This window comes from Macrobrachium nipponense, chromosome 1 (assembly GCF_015104395.2).
Source record: "Macrobrachium nipponense isolate FS-2020 chromosome 1, ASM1510439v2, whole genome shotgun sequence".
Lineage (NCBI taxonomy): Eukaryota > Metazoa > Arthropoda > Malacostraca > Decapoda > Palaemonidae > Macrobrachium > Macrobrachium nipponense.
The window spans coordinates 118,452,293-118,467,667 of NC_087200.1; the positions used below are offsets into that span (position 1 = coordinate 118,452,293).

Below are 15,375 nucleotides of genomic sequence, written 5' to 3' on the forward strand. Positions count from 1 at the left end.
ACTTGATTGATTAATACTTTCATTAACACCATCTTCTATTTGTTTAAGTTTCTTACTGTGTGTGTACCACTTGAAAGACTTGTTGTTGTTGTGATAAACTTAAAATATAGTTCCCCCCTCTGCTCTTTTCAGTGTTTTATAAGGCTATCATTTCTTATATCTGCAGCATGCTTCATGGCTCCTATATCCAGCCTCAGATGGATGTGTTTTTTTTATTTATTTTTTCTTTTTGTCATGCATCTGACATCAGATTCATTTGAGGTATTTTCCATCAACATTATCCTTTGTTGATGTTCTTGTTGAGAAGGCATCTGGCTTGTACTTTCATCCATTGTTAACTCTGTTACTCAGTATATCTGGAAACAGATAACAATAAAGATGTTGATGACAATGTCAACTACCAAACACTTCTGCAAAACACAAAAATTGCCCACTATTGCAGTCCTCTAAAGATGTTGATAAGTTAGATATACTGGAAACTTACTGTACAGTTTTCCCAGGATAAAGCATCAACACAATATCATAAAGCACAGATAAACATGTGTTGCATGATTAAATCCACATACTACTAGACTGAATATTAAAGTTGATAAGTCCGACCTCTGAACACGTAAATATCTATTTCATATCCGAAGTGTGTTTGAGACCAGTGTTGCCAAAATATTCACATATCTGTCACTTCCACTGAGAAAATTACTTAAGAAATTTATTCCTTGTGCAGAAATGAGTAAAAACAGGCATATCAGTGTTCTGCTGTGAACGTTAGTAGGTATCAAATTTAGTATTCAGTACATCCCATTTCCAGCAGCCATCTTAGATTATTACCCCTAGTGGCTATTTGCCCCAGTTTTGCAAAAAGCACCTGTCATTTTCTTTAACCTGAACCAGTATATTTTCAATATCTGAAGTCGAAATTAGGCAACATTGAAATGTATACGGGCTTAATTGCCAGGGCCTGGACTATAATTGCCTTTTGGGAACTTTGGGCTGTGCAGGGCACTTTTTGAAGAATTGCCTTGTTCTATTTTAGTATGATGGGAGAGAGACAACGAACTGTGAAAAGTATCCCAACACAGTCCCAGCTATTGAAATTGCCAATTTATCATAAAATATTTTGATTGTAGTAAATTGACAACTGCTCTTAGGTTTTTCAAGCACACTTTTCTCGTGTGCCTCCAAATTGACCAGTTGTCTAGTTAGGGTATTAGTTGTATTACTGATTTCTCAATTAATACTGTTACGTATTAATTTTGTCAAATTTCCTAGGGCAATGTTTAGCCCACAGGGCTTGACTTTGAACCTGTACATATCTTTCCCTGTCTGGAGCTCTAGGAAGAGACAGAAGGGAACGGCGACAGGGACGTGCCAATATGCATCTTTGAGATCTATAGTTGTCAAAGTCCCATTTAGAACAATTGAACATACTAATGCCATGGTAGTTGTCCAGAAAGTTTGGAAAACATTGTGCTTGTTTAATGTTGATAGGTATGTGATCACTCATTGTTGGGAGGAATACTTTTGGGGGACACTTTAGACGTGCTTGGCGACGAATAATTCATAGTTCGCCATGGCTCCCATTAACAGGGCCTCTTTGCATGTAACCTTCCTTTTCCTATAAGAGGGTCTTTGGACTGTGTGAAAAAGATTTTCTTGCTGTTGTTGTCTTTTAGTGAGGCCTTGTCCCTTCTGAACACCTACCTGTGTTTGAGGGACAACTTTTGGGTTGACTGAAGTCTTACCTTTTTAAACGAGACTTTTGAGTTGGGTAAGGGAAAATTTTGAGTTTTTGTTTCCTAAATTCCCCTTTTCTCTAAAAGAGATTACTTTGTACAATTCTGTTAGTGGGCTTGCTCATCAAGTTTTTAACTGCAACAGGCTCCTCAAACAGGTCCTTACAGAAGGGGTTATTATGCAATAATGAAGTTACATTGGGAAGTGACGGAGTTGGAGTCCTCTAATGTTTCCATTCACACTTTTATATGCCATTCTAGAATGCTTGCAATAGGGTTCTCTTAAGACTTTTGGCCACAACAGCAACAGTTCTGGAAAATTTTGGAAGCCTTGTGATAGGAACTTCCAGCAAGGTGGTAGAGGTTATAATACTAAAGTGGGAGATCCTAGTATGAAATTCTGCTGAGGCTGTCTTCTCTGAGGTTCTTTTCATAGGGGTCCTAAATTGCTGTGTAGTTGTACCGTTAACCATTCCTTGGTAGAGTTTTTCAAAAGTGGGATGATTGTGGCAAATGGTTTTAATTCTGCCATTGTCTCAGGTCTTTTAATCACCACAAAATTCTGAAATTCTTTCTTTACAAGATTAATAATTTCGAAAATGAAGGGACAGAAGGCTGGGACTACTTGTTGAGCAACTTGGGTCTTGGTAAAGGGTGTCTTCTAGCACTTTTAATGTTATAGACACAGGGATTATTAGTAAAGTCAGTGATGAGTATTGGAGCCCCTATCATGTTTTGATTGAACTTTTATATGCAGAACTGACCATTTAGTGGTTTCCAGTTGGAATTCCAACACTAGACTATTTGGGCAGCATTTGCATCCACACTCACTTTTGGGTTGCAGAATGCAGTACTTTTACACTCTGGAGTGTACTTGACTAACTTCAATTCATTTTCGGAATTAATTACTGCTTCCCTTATACTGTGCCATTTGTTGGCAAGGACATTTTTCGATGTTATCCATAACTTCCTTACAGATTGATCAAATGTTGCAAAATATGCATCCCTTTTGGGGAAACTTGCACATTTTGACCGAGCTTCAACAACTTAACTGTAACTGCCTGTTAACAATGGGACAGAAGTCCTGGGTAAGTTTACAATACCCCTCCAAAAAATATAGTAATTTCAGTTGGAGTCAGGTGGATTCTAGTATCCCTTTTTGGGGGGAAAGATCCTCCTCAGCATTGCTACACAGGGGGATAGAATTCCTTCTAGGTTTCTTCCATGCCTAGCTGAAATTTGTGCCCATGATTCATATAGGTTCAGCAGGGTCATTTCAGTGGCAATGCCCACTTCATATTCCAAAGTAAGAATGTCTCCCCCATGTAAAAATTCCTCGACTTCCCCCCGCAGGGTTAACATGGGAGGTAATTGGGACTGATGTTTCTGGGTTTTAACCGAAACATAAATTAGCTGTAGGTTACTGGGGACTGATGTTACTGGGTGTTGCCCTAAACATGAATCTTGTTCTGAGAAAAGTGTTAAGATTTCTGCTGCCGGAGTTTTGCCAGAAAGATATAATCTCCCCTTTCCTTACCCCTATTGAATCCTAGGACTTGCCAGGACAGCTTAAAATTAGCAGTTTCATCCTTAAAACTTGGTGCAAGTAGTGTAGTACTACAAGTTATCTACATATCTGCCAACCAAGCAATTTTTTTTTTCCTCTCCACAAGACTATACTCATAGAAGGTGGTATGGCCCCCTACTCACTGGCAAAAAGTAAACTGAGCAATTTGGTAAGGAACACTTAAACTGAGGGTCCTGCACAATGGCAGCCCTGTAGTGACATAAAGCAAGTTGTTATTAGAAACTAGTCAGTATTAGATTACTAATGAGGGACACCTCTGTAGTTCCTCATACAATTTCCATATTTGTAATAAATTCTATTAGAAATTTATGTTAACTTAAGTCCTTGGAGGTTTAATTTAATTTTGAAGCCATATATGGCTTTATTAGTTTTTTTGCACTGGCTGTGTAAAAATGTTTATTAGAATTGTCATACCATTCAGACTAATCTTGTATAAACAAACTTTGTCTATACCTGATCCTCATACATCTTGAAGATGACTTTTTAACATTAATGTTGTCTTTCCTCAACTCCACTGTAGTATATGTTTTTGCCCCAACTACTTTGTGATTCAGGCATCTGAGTCATAAATTCTCTTCATACAGACCCATTAATTATAAAGTGTACAAACTGTTGTTTTGTTCTTGGTACATGGTGTTGATGACATTTGGAAAAGTTGAACAGAAGTGATGTCTTATGATTGATGGATTTGTATTGGAAAACGTGTTTTTGTGTTATTAAATCTTATTTTAAAAAATGATAGTGAAATTTGAATTTTTATTTTCTGGTAGTCTTGTGGGAACCTGAATTCACAGTGAATTGTTAGTTTTTTTTCACATAGAAAAATGAAATCACAAGTAACCCGCTGTCCTTTACATTAAAATTTTTAGCATTTTTATTGTAATTTTGCCTGTGCTGCAAAATACATACATTATGAATGTATTCTTAATAGATATACATACTTTTATCCTTTTTATTTGTAGGTTCCTATCAGTGGTGATGAATATCAAGGTGTACAAGGGAAAGTTTTGTTGGCTGGTGATATTGTTGAACCAAATGGGTAAGTGTCCTCTTTTCATTATGACTTGTATGGCTAGAATGTTGTAAAAGTTGAGGATCCTTACTTTGGCCATTTTTCAAATAGCTTTCATATATGGAAAATAGTTTATCAGCAAAAATAAAGGCCTTGATGACTTTTAACTAACCCTTAAACGCCTATTGGGCATACAATGCATCGACTAAAATTGTCTGTCGGGTGCTTAATTGACGTACGATACGTTGACTACAAAATGTTTGTTTAAATATTCACGGAAAAATAGTTATAGGCCTAGTTTGCGGGGAGTTCATGGATCAAGCTGTTATTTTGTTTACAAGCGTTACCCAGGCGTGCATGCACGAATTTCTTTCTTCTCACAGTAAAAAGCATCAGTGACACATCTCGGAAATTCTTTTGTCAGTTTGTCGTAATGTTTGCACCATTTTATTTTAGCAGTTACATAGAGTTTTATGTATGAAAATGTGCACAATTTCATGTAGAATACAACAATAAACAACCCATGGTTGTAACTTTTATCAGTTTTGAAATATTTTCATGTAAATCACGATGTGCCAAAATTTCAGCCTTCAGTCAACTTTAACTCGACCGAAATGGTTGAAAGACACAATTGTAAGCTAAAACTCTTACATTCGAGCAATATTCAATCATTTACCTTCATTTTGCAACAAATTGGAAGTCTAGCACAATATTTCGATTTATGGTGAATTTTTGAACAAACTTTTTCTTTTCCTTAACCCCTTCGCCACCGGCCTGCTGCATTGCTGCAAATGCTTCCATACTGCATGAGACCCCCTGTCGACTGCGAGTATCAATCATTACTTGCTCCCACTAAATTTTATGTTATTCATATTTTTCCTTTATATTCTTCTGTGAAAACATTGTGTATATGGATATCAATGAATATTTTTTTCCCCATTTTCAAAAAAATTCAAAAATATAGTAAGAATATTGGATAAAATAGGAATATTTAGTGGAAAAAGTAATTGCAGAAGTAAAACTGTTATAAAGTAGTAGAAATAGTAGTAAAGTAGTAGAAATAAAGTAGCAGAAAAAGTAGTAAAGTATTAGTAAAATAGTAGTGGTGGTAATAGCAGTACTAGTTTTCTTACTAAATAGTTATTCCTATGTTTCATACAGAAACAGCGTGTACATCAATGAATGTTTACGGCACTGGTAATAATAATAATAATAATAATAAAACAGTAATAATAGTAATGATAATAAAAGCAACAGCATCTTGTGACCAATACGTACTATATACATATGGGACAGTTTATTCACCCCCATTATCATCAGCAACCTATAAAAAACATACATTTCACCACGAGTAACAGGCCTCCATAGAAGTCCTTTCACCTTACGCTTTCCTGTTGAATGAAAGTACTACTCTGCCCGAGCATTCATCCATTCACACAATTTGTCAATTACATCACCACAAAAAAGGGAAAAAAATGCATCACGTAAGTAGGTGAAATCTGGTGTGTAAGCAGGAATCCCATTGTCACCCTCCGTGAATCAGGGGGGGGCTGGGTCTGGGCGGAAGTCACAAGATGGATCAGTTATGAACCACCAACCTTTATCGACAAGAGGTTCAATGTCTTCCAAACACTCGTTGTCACTGTCAACCTCTAAGAAATTATCACTATAATCATCATCTGATAGATTTGGCAGGTACTCAGACCCTGACTCTGAAACACTATCATCTGACATGATACTGAAAAAAATACATAAAATAACTGCAATCAAAAGGGAAAAAGGTTTAGAATTGAAATCTACATGGTTTACGGACAAAATCGTGATCATCCTAATATCCCATATGAAAATGACATCACGAATCCATCGGACGCTCATTGGTTAGAATGAATTGTGGGTGAAGCTTCAACACCTCTCTCGTACACAATACTGTGTCTGGAAACCATCCAAGCTGAAGAAAACACTTTGCTTTTCGAGGAAGGATGAAAGACGTACTCGCGTATGTCGCGGTCTTTTATTACTGCACCTTAAAAGATGTACATGTGTACGTCCCAGTGCTGAAGGGGTTAAGTCAGCGCGGTAACTGCCGAAAAACTCAGAAATTCTTTCGTCAGTTTGTCATAATGTTTGCACCGTTATATATTAGCCGTTACATAAAGTTTTATATATGAAAATGTGTGCAATTTCATGTAGAATACAACAACAAAACCCATGGTTGTAGCTTTTATCAGTTTTGAAATATTTTCATATAAATAATGATAAGTGCCAAAATTTCAACCTTCGGTCAACTTTGACTCAACCGAAATGTTCAAAAAACGCAATTGTAAGCAACAACTCTTACATTCTAGTAACATTCAATCATTTACCTTCATTTTGCAACAAATTGGATAACTATCAAAATATTTTGATTTATGGTGAATTTTTGAAAAACACATTTTCCTTATGTCTGCGCGCGGTAACTGCCAAAAATCTCAGAATTTCTTTCTTCAATGTGTCTTAATGTTTGCACAGTTTTATATTAGCAGTTACATAAAGCTTTATATATGAAAATTTGTGCAATTTCTTGTAGAATACAACAAAAAATAACTCAACCTCTTCCGTCACGCTTTTTATCCACGCTTTTTGGAAATATTTTCATAAAAATCACAATGTGCCACAATTTCAACCTTCGGTCAACTTTGACTCGACCGAAATGGTCGAAAAACGCAATTGTAAGCTAAAACTCTTACATTCTACTAATATTCAATCATTTACCTTCATTTTGCAAGAAATTGGATTTATGGTTAACTTTAGAAGAAAACTTTTCCCTTCGTCCGCACGCGGTAACTTGGCCGAAAATCTCAGAAATTCTTTCGTCAGTTTGTCTTAATGTTTGCACCATTTTATATTAGCCATTACATAAAGTTTTATATATGAAAATGTGTGCAATTTCATGTAAAATACAACAAAAATAACTCATGGTTGTAGCTTTTATCAGTTTTGAAATATTTTCATATAAATCACTATAGGTCCCAAAATTTCAGCCTTCGGTCAACTTTGACTCGACTGAAATGGTCGAAAAACGCAATTGTAAGCTAAAACTCTTACATTTAATTAATATTCAATCATTTACCTTCATTTTGCAACAAATTGGAAGTCTCTAGCACAGTATTTCGATTTATGGTGAATTTTTGGTTATTGCCGAAAATCTCGGAAATTCTTTCGTCAGTTTGTCGTAATGTTTGCACCGTTTTATATTAGCGTTACATAAACTTTTATATATGAAAATGTACGCAATTTAATGTAAAATACAACAAAAAACAACCTATGGTTGTAGCTTTTATCAGTTTTGAAATATTTTCATATAAATCACGATAAGTGCCAAAATTTCAACCTTCAGTAAACTTTAACTCGACCGAAATGGTTGAAAACGGCAATTGTAAGCTAAAACACTTACAGTCTAGTAATATTCAATCAATTACCTTCATTTTACAACAAACGGGAAGTCTCTAGCACAATATTTCGATTTATGGTGAATTTTTGAAAAAAAAAAATTTACGTCTGCGCGTTACGGATTCATGGATCATTTTGTGATAATATTTTCTCTGTGTTACTTTGAACGTTTTACAATTTGTTATATACCAAAATCATAGCAATTTAGAATACATTACAACGAAAAAAAAACTTTAGAATACAACGAAAAAAAAAAATTAACTCGGTAGCTTTAACCGTTTTGCTCACAGCATGATTAGTATACAATTATATATGAAATTTTTTTGCATGGTGTTATATATTCCAATATTTGTATATGATAATTATATTTTTTTTTCATTTCTGATGGTTGCATACTAAACTTCAGGCAATGACAAAAAAAGGAGCCAAAAATGAACTCTTAATCTTAAAAACTAAGCCTCCTCTGATTTTTTTAAAAAACTTTTTTCCCGCTTCAGCGCTAACTCTGGAATGCCGCCAGCATACGAGAGACTCTTTTGTAAATAGCGGCTTGGCGTTTAAGGGCTAAGAGGAGAGTATAAACCTAGATGAGACTTTTTTTTTTTTTTTTTTTTTTTTTTTTTTTTTTTTTTTTTTTTTTTTTGAATAGTTTGCTTACATTTGGCATCATTTTAGTTTGTTGGTGGCATTATGTTATGCATTGAATTTTTCCTAATAATCAAAGTTTTGCATTACTCCATCAGTTAAGTCATTACCGGCTGAGAAAATGCAAGGAGTGTCAATGTGAGAAATGAAAATGTAGCATACAACTTGGTGGTTGGTTGTTTTTGTGTTTAGAGTTCTTGTTAGAATTCAGAATTTTGCAACAGGTGATTTAGGCCTTAACTCCTGTATTTAAGAACTTTGTGTAATGTACATTTACTAAATGTTTTGTACCAAAGTATGAATTTATTTTCAGTGTATTGCAAGCTCCAGTCCAGGGTTTACCCCCTGTCAGAGATAACCAAGTTGTCACTGTCAGATTTCGAGACCCATCGTATCCTGAGGGCTTTGTCTTCCCAGCAAGGAAGCTTGAAAATGCAGAGCCCCCACCACGTGTACTGAAGGGAGATAATGTAGGCTCAGGTCCTCCTGGAAGTTATCGTCCACAGATCGGCTTCAGCAGAAATTTGCCTCAAGCATCCCTTGGCGGTGCTGGTCATAGAGCTCTAGGGTAAGTCATGAAAATTTTTCAGCTTTTCATTAGGTAATTCGAAAGACTTCTTAAAAGGTATTTTGGCATAGGTATTATTTCTAATGACATTAGTCAGGAACTTCTATTTATTCTAAGGTTTTTTGTTTTAGATGTCATTTCTTTTGAATTTTGTCAGAAAATTCTATTTTTTACACAGTTTAGTAAAGCCCTTATTATTCATATTAAAGATTAGGTGGGATGGTGTAAAAACATAATTTTATTCTACAGTTGATGCTTTTGGTTTTAAATCTGCACATATTTATGAAAAAAAAGTATAGTATGCCCTGCATGGTGTATAATAGTGTTATGAATTAATTTAAGTGAGTCGGCACTCGGTCACATTTTGGGACTCAAGACTCACTGCCAAAGAATTTGTTCGTGAATGGGAGTTAGAACTGGAACAGGTTAAAGTTGAAGTAGAATAGCTAAGCAGTACGAGACCAGAGGAAATTCTTGAAAACTGAGAGGCAGAAAGCAGAGCAACTGTGGTCAAAAGGATATTGCAAAGAACTTTTCATGTGTGTCACTTGAGGCATGCTCTAAATGGTACCCCCTGCATGGGTGTCTTATGTGGCACACTTAGATAATGTAAACGTTTCTTGGTAATGTCCCTCTGACTCTAGTTAGCGTATATGCTTGTGTAATATTTGACTACATGTAATGTTCAACCCTATTTTTTACTGCATATACACCATGTAATGTTTGACTTTTTATTCTAGCACTAAGCCAAGGCTATGTTTTTATATATTTAAAATCAAAACATGATGGTAGCATAGGCTATGTTAGCAGTTGCTAAAAAGCATAGAATATACATTTAAAATGTATAAAATATCTGTATATGATAATTTCAAATAATTAAAATTAACTATAATAAACAAAAGGGAAAAAACCTTCGGTCCTTCTTTGTTTACCAAAAGTTTGCCAAGCTACCACTGTAACTAGCGAACAGTATAATCATACAGTATAATAACCATTCATTTCTATTCTTTAATCTCTTTGGAAGGAAATGCTACTTTTTTGACAACTGTCATTGGGAAATCCACAGCCTAGTCCCAAAATCTCACGTTCTAAAACTACCTCATGTAATGTTCGACCCCAAAATTTTAGACCATGAAATTGGTCTTTAAATATCAAACGTTACATGAGTTTGTACAGTATATAGCTTTTTATCTTTCACTTTAATTCTGTTTTCTTTTAGTCACTGTCACTAACTTAAGAATAATAATAATAATAATAATAATAATAATAATAATATTAATAATATGTTTTATTAAAAGTGATTGCTGCCTCAGCTGCATTAATTTTATAAAGGTTCTTCTCTATTTTTCTAATTATTGTTTTCTCGTTGTTGCTTAAACTGGTGAGCAACGCACCGAAGGTTGGCATATCTCAATTATGTAATAGTCAAAGCCAATTGGATTTTTATTGGTAAAAAAATTCCAGTGGTGGTAGTAAAATTTTTGGGTATATCCCATAGAGTTTATTGCAGGTAGAATTGAAATTAAATTTTATTATTTTCTATTCTTTTTGTTGGGCCGCGACATTTCGTCTGAAAAACTTCAGACATCCTTTTAGGCGGAGGTGGGTGATGGACTGAAGTGAGAGGGTGAGTCCGTCTGCTTTTATTGTGGCGTTGCAGCGGGGGCCTTCGTGCCGCTGCCTTTTCATGGGCTAGTGAATGGGGAGCTGCTTTATGATTAGCTGCCTGGCTGCAGGCTGAAGCCAGCTCCCGAGCGCTTGGTCAACAGGCTCGCCAATCTTCTCAGCTGCATAGCATCACGCCGGGCTTAATTTTGATTGGTCAAAGGCCCCGTGACGTCACTGCTGGTATTATTCATGGTATTAATGTTGTCTTTGGTGTTATTTTCCTCTTTAATTGGGGTGTTTTCGTGCGGTGATATGGTGAAGTTTGCCGTCACTGGTGTGTTCCTTCGCATGCAGGTCGGGAGCACAAACGCTTCCTGCGTCGTATTCATGGAGGGCTTATGCTCCTGGATGAGTAACGCCTCCAGAAGGCGCGGACGGTGAGGGTCGGGTGCTCTCCCTATTATCCTAGTGTTGTGGATAATGCAGTCGTGGGAGATTGCGTCTTGATGGACTGTTAGGGCGTGATTCTTGATAGCCCCTTCTTGGGTGTGACAGGAGATTCTCTTTGCAAGACGCATAGTAGTCATTCTAGTGTACTTCCCAGGACATCCTCGTGCGGGGCATATGTATTGGTATACTGCGGTCATCTGCTTGAGGGGGTCTCCTGATGGCGGTGAGGGGTTATTTTTCATGATTAGGTCTCTTGTTTCAAGGTCCACCATCTTGCCTTCTTCAATGGGGAGGTTGTTCTCCTTGATGAATTATCATCTTCATGTTTAAAAGAGGGTTTACTTCCAGCATACACTAACCTAAGACTGCACGACCCCTCAGGGAGGCTAGAAGACGGGACCAGGAGCTTCAGGAAATCCCTCATACAACGGCAATTACAGGAGAAGACTTCTGAACTAAGGAAACTTCATGAGTATGATGCTTGACTATGGCGTGAATGGACGAACGCACGGACATTAGCAAGCCGCCCGAGCACCGGAGATGTCAGTGAGGAACCCGAAGCAGACCCCCATGATCCCTCGGGAACGGTTCCCTCAGCCCTGATCATGACGACCCCAATGTAGACCAACCAAATGAGAACCAACCCACCGATGGTGACAACTTTCCCAATGCAGAATTAGCCGCCAACTATGGCATCGATGCCTGCCTTACCCACCTCTGAGACAAAGATATGAAAAAAAACGCATAAAGGGCATCATGCGAAACCTGATCTCTCTCAACGGTGGCAAGCTGCGAGTCCCACAGCGCACTCAATGCTACATCAATCTTACCGACTTCCAACCTTCTCCCGACCAAGATGCTCTGCGTAGACTAGGGCTTGACTGTCACTTCATGTCTAAGCCTAAGCCACATGAGAAAAGACTTGAGATTGAACTCCTACTCGACTCCATCCAGCAGCTCAAGATGCAGAATATTGTCCGAACTAGAGACGCCCTCCAGCCCCTCCTGCTTGCCGAAGCCCTCATGGAGAGGGGGTCACACACCAGTGGCATCTTCACCCGAGAGATGAAGGAAGCAGCCAAGGAGTTCAAGGCCAAGAAAGACATCACTGTACGATGGGCAGATAAGACAGCTGCCTTCGCCTTAATAAAAACTAAGGAATACCATGAGAAGCTCAATGCTATCCTGTCCAACTCCTCAAAGTTTGAACATCTCACATGGAACCCCACGGAAGACAACAAAAGGGACGCCAACAGTGCCATCAGTACCATTAATGCAGCAACCAACGCAGTCCACCTTCTGCCCATCCAAGGGGACTTCAGCCTTGGTTACCTCTATGGGAACGTGAAAATCCATAAGGAAGGCAATCCTCTCCGCCCGATTATCAGCCAGACGCCCGCCACGACTCACGCCTTGGCCAAGCGCCTAAATAAAATTTTGACTCCCTACGTCCCAAGCTGCTATAGCCTGAGTTCATCGGTGGAGTTCCTTGAAGAAATTCGCGACTCCGGCACTGGCATCATAGCTTCCCTCGACGTAGAATCCCTATTTACCAACATTCCCATTGACGAGACCATTGACATCATCATGGATCGCGTCTACCGAGACCCTTTCGACAGCCCCACTCAATATCTCAGAAGCCTCTTTGCGCACCTTGCTGGACATCTGTACAAAGAGGTCCCCCTTCTCCACCCACCGAGGACAGATGTTCCGCCAGAAAGATGGCGTTGCCATGGGTTCTCCTCTGGGAGTCCTCTTTGCCAACTTCTATATGAGCGCCGTAGAAGAGTCTCTCTTCACCCAGAGCCAGCACCCCCATAAATACCTCCGTTACATAGACGATATCTTCGTGCAAGTCGACACCGAGGATGAGGTAGAAGCCCTTCTTCGCCGATTCCAGCAATGCAGCATGCTAAACTACACAGTCGAGTTTAGCACCAACAATCAGCTCCCCTTCCTTGACATCCTTATAACGAAGACAGATGACGGGTCTCCGCACTTCTGTCTACACGAAGAAGACAAATTTAGGAATGTGCCTCAACGGGGATAGTGTGTGTCCTGACAGGTTTAAGAGCACTACCGTCAGGGCCTTTGTGAAAAGGGCCCTCTCCCATTGTTCTACCTGGCAGGACACACACTTCGAGCTTGACAGAGCTTCACAGATGCTCGTGAACAACGGATATTGTAACAAGCTCATCAACCGAGAAGTGCGCACTGCCCTCGAAAAATGTTACTTGAATGAGGAAGAAGACCCTTGACCCCGCCCCACCAAGATCATCAAGATATATTATAAGGCCTTCATGCACTCCCAGCACCACGAGCAGAAGTTGATGAAGAAGATCATCAAGGAGAATATCCTTCCCATTGAAGAAGGCAAGATGGTGGACCTTATAATATACTATGAAAACAGGAAAACAAGAGACCTAATTATGAAAAATAACCCCCCACCGCCATCAGGAGACCCCCTCAAGCAGACGAACTTAGTATACCAATATATATGCCCCCTTGAGGATGTCCTGGGACGTACATTGGAATGACTACTATGCGTCTTGCGAAGAAAATCTCCTGTCACGCCCAAGAAGGGGCTATCAAGAATCACGCCCTCACTACCCACCGAGACACAATCTCCTGCGACTGTATTATCCGCAACACTAGGATAATAGGGAGAGCACCCGACCCTCACCGTCTGCGCCTTCTGGAGGAGTTACTCATCCAGGAGCAAAAGCCCTCCATGAATACGATGCAGGAGGCCTTTTTGCCCCCAACCGCCACACAAAAATGCCCCAATTCAAGAGGAAAATAACACCGAAGACGACATTAATAATAAGAATACCAGCAGTGATGTCACACGGCCTTTGACCAATTAAAATTAAGCCCGGCTTGATGCTATGCAGCTGAGAAGATCAGCGCGCCTGTTGAGCATGCGCTCGGGAGCTGGCTTCAGCCTGCAGCCAATTATAAAGCAGCTCCCCATTCACTAGCCCATGAAAAGGCAGCGACACGAAGCCCCCTGCGGCACCGCCACAATAAAAGCAGACAGACTCGCCCTCTCACTTCAGTCCATCACCCACCTCCGCCTAAGAGGATGTCTGAAGTTTTTCAGACGAAATGTTGCGGCCCCACAAAGAGAATAGAAAAGAGTAGAATTTAATATCAATTCTACCTGCAATAAACTCTACGGGACATACCCAAAAATTTGAGTACCACCACTGGAATTTTTTACCAATAAAAATCCAATCGGCTTTGTCTATTACATAATTGAGATATGCCAACCTTCGGTGCATTGCTCACCAGTTTAAGCATCAATGAGAAAACAATAATTAGAAAAATAGAGAAGAACCTTTATATAATTAATGCAGCTGAGGCAGCAATCACTTTTAATAAAACATGCTTAAAAGAATGTTTATTTCCAGCATACAATAATAATAATAATAATGATAATAATAATAATAATAATAATAATAATGATAATAATAATAATGAAAATAATAATAATATAATAACAGTGAATTTATATGTATGCATGTAAAACAAGTCCTTCAGTATTGATGGAGTGGTGTAATTTAGTTTGGAAATAAAAAGAAAGAGAAACCTTTTAGTGGGAAGCTCTACAAGTTCTGTTTTATCTTTCTATTTCTGTGCAGTCTGGTTATACATCGTGGTCAGACATTATTGATTTTTTTCTCTCTGCGCATGAAAATTTATAGTTTAGTAACATATTTTTCGTCAGATATTACCAAAGACAAATGTATCACGTTCCACTCAATTATGTAAGCGGTGAGAGGTTGCAAGTGATGTTTTATTTTATAACATACTAATTTTGAAGTGCAGAGAGTGTTACTCTGCAGTGGTGTTGAAAAATTGGCAATCTAGTTTGTGAATTATGAATTTCATCACAAAGTGGTTGCTGTGATGCAAGGATAATAATATGATTGAATTTACCTTTCAATTTAAATCAGTTGTAAGATGTAGGATGAACTAACTTTTAATTGTTGAAGATATTAAATTTAACTAAGAGTGAAGCGTTAACTGCTATTTGTCATCTGGGAGCTATGAATGCCTCAACAGTGTCTGCTTATAATGCAACAAGGTGATGTAACATTAGCAAATAAGTATTGATCTCATAAGTAAATAAATATTGGAAGATCTTTAATGGTAATTGCTGTAACTCATTTACATTATTAGAATGAATTGGTGTTTGATATTCTATTTAATGGCTTGTGAGGTCATTCTATTGATTGGTCTAAGTCTACGCTTATACGTTTTATGATCATCTATCATGTTTCCTTTATGGCATGTGTAAATTTTTACTTTTATTTTAAAATGAGAAGACCCAGACCTGATT

General features: G+C 38.1%; 1 protein-coding gene across 1 annotated transcript in view; it reads left to right on the top strand.

The window, feature by feature from the left end:
- LOC135219580 (5'-3' exoribonuclease 2 homolog) overlaps window positions 1-15,375 on the top strand; it is a gene marked incomplete in the record, with an annotated part of 341,454 nt that overhangs the window by 222,069 nt on the left and 104,010 nt on the right. Inside the window, 2 exon segments of the mRNA XM_064256465.1 lie at window positions 4,281-4,357; window positions 8,718-8,972. Coding sequence (XP_064112535.1) covers window positions 4,281-4,357; window positions 8,718-8,972 — 332 coding nt within the window.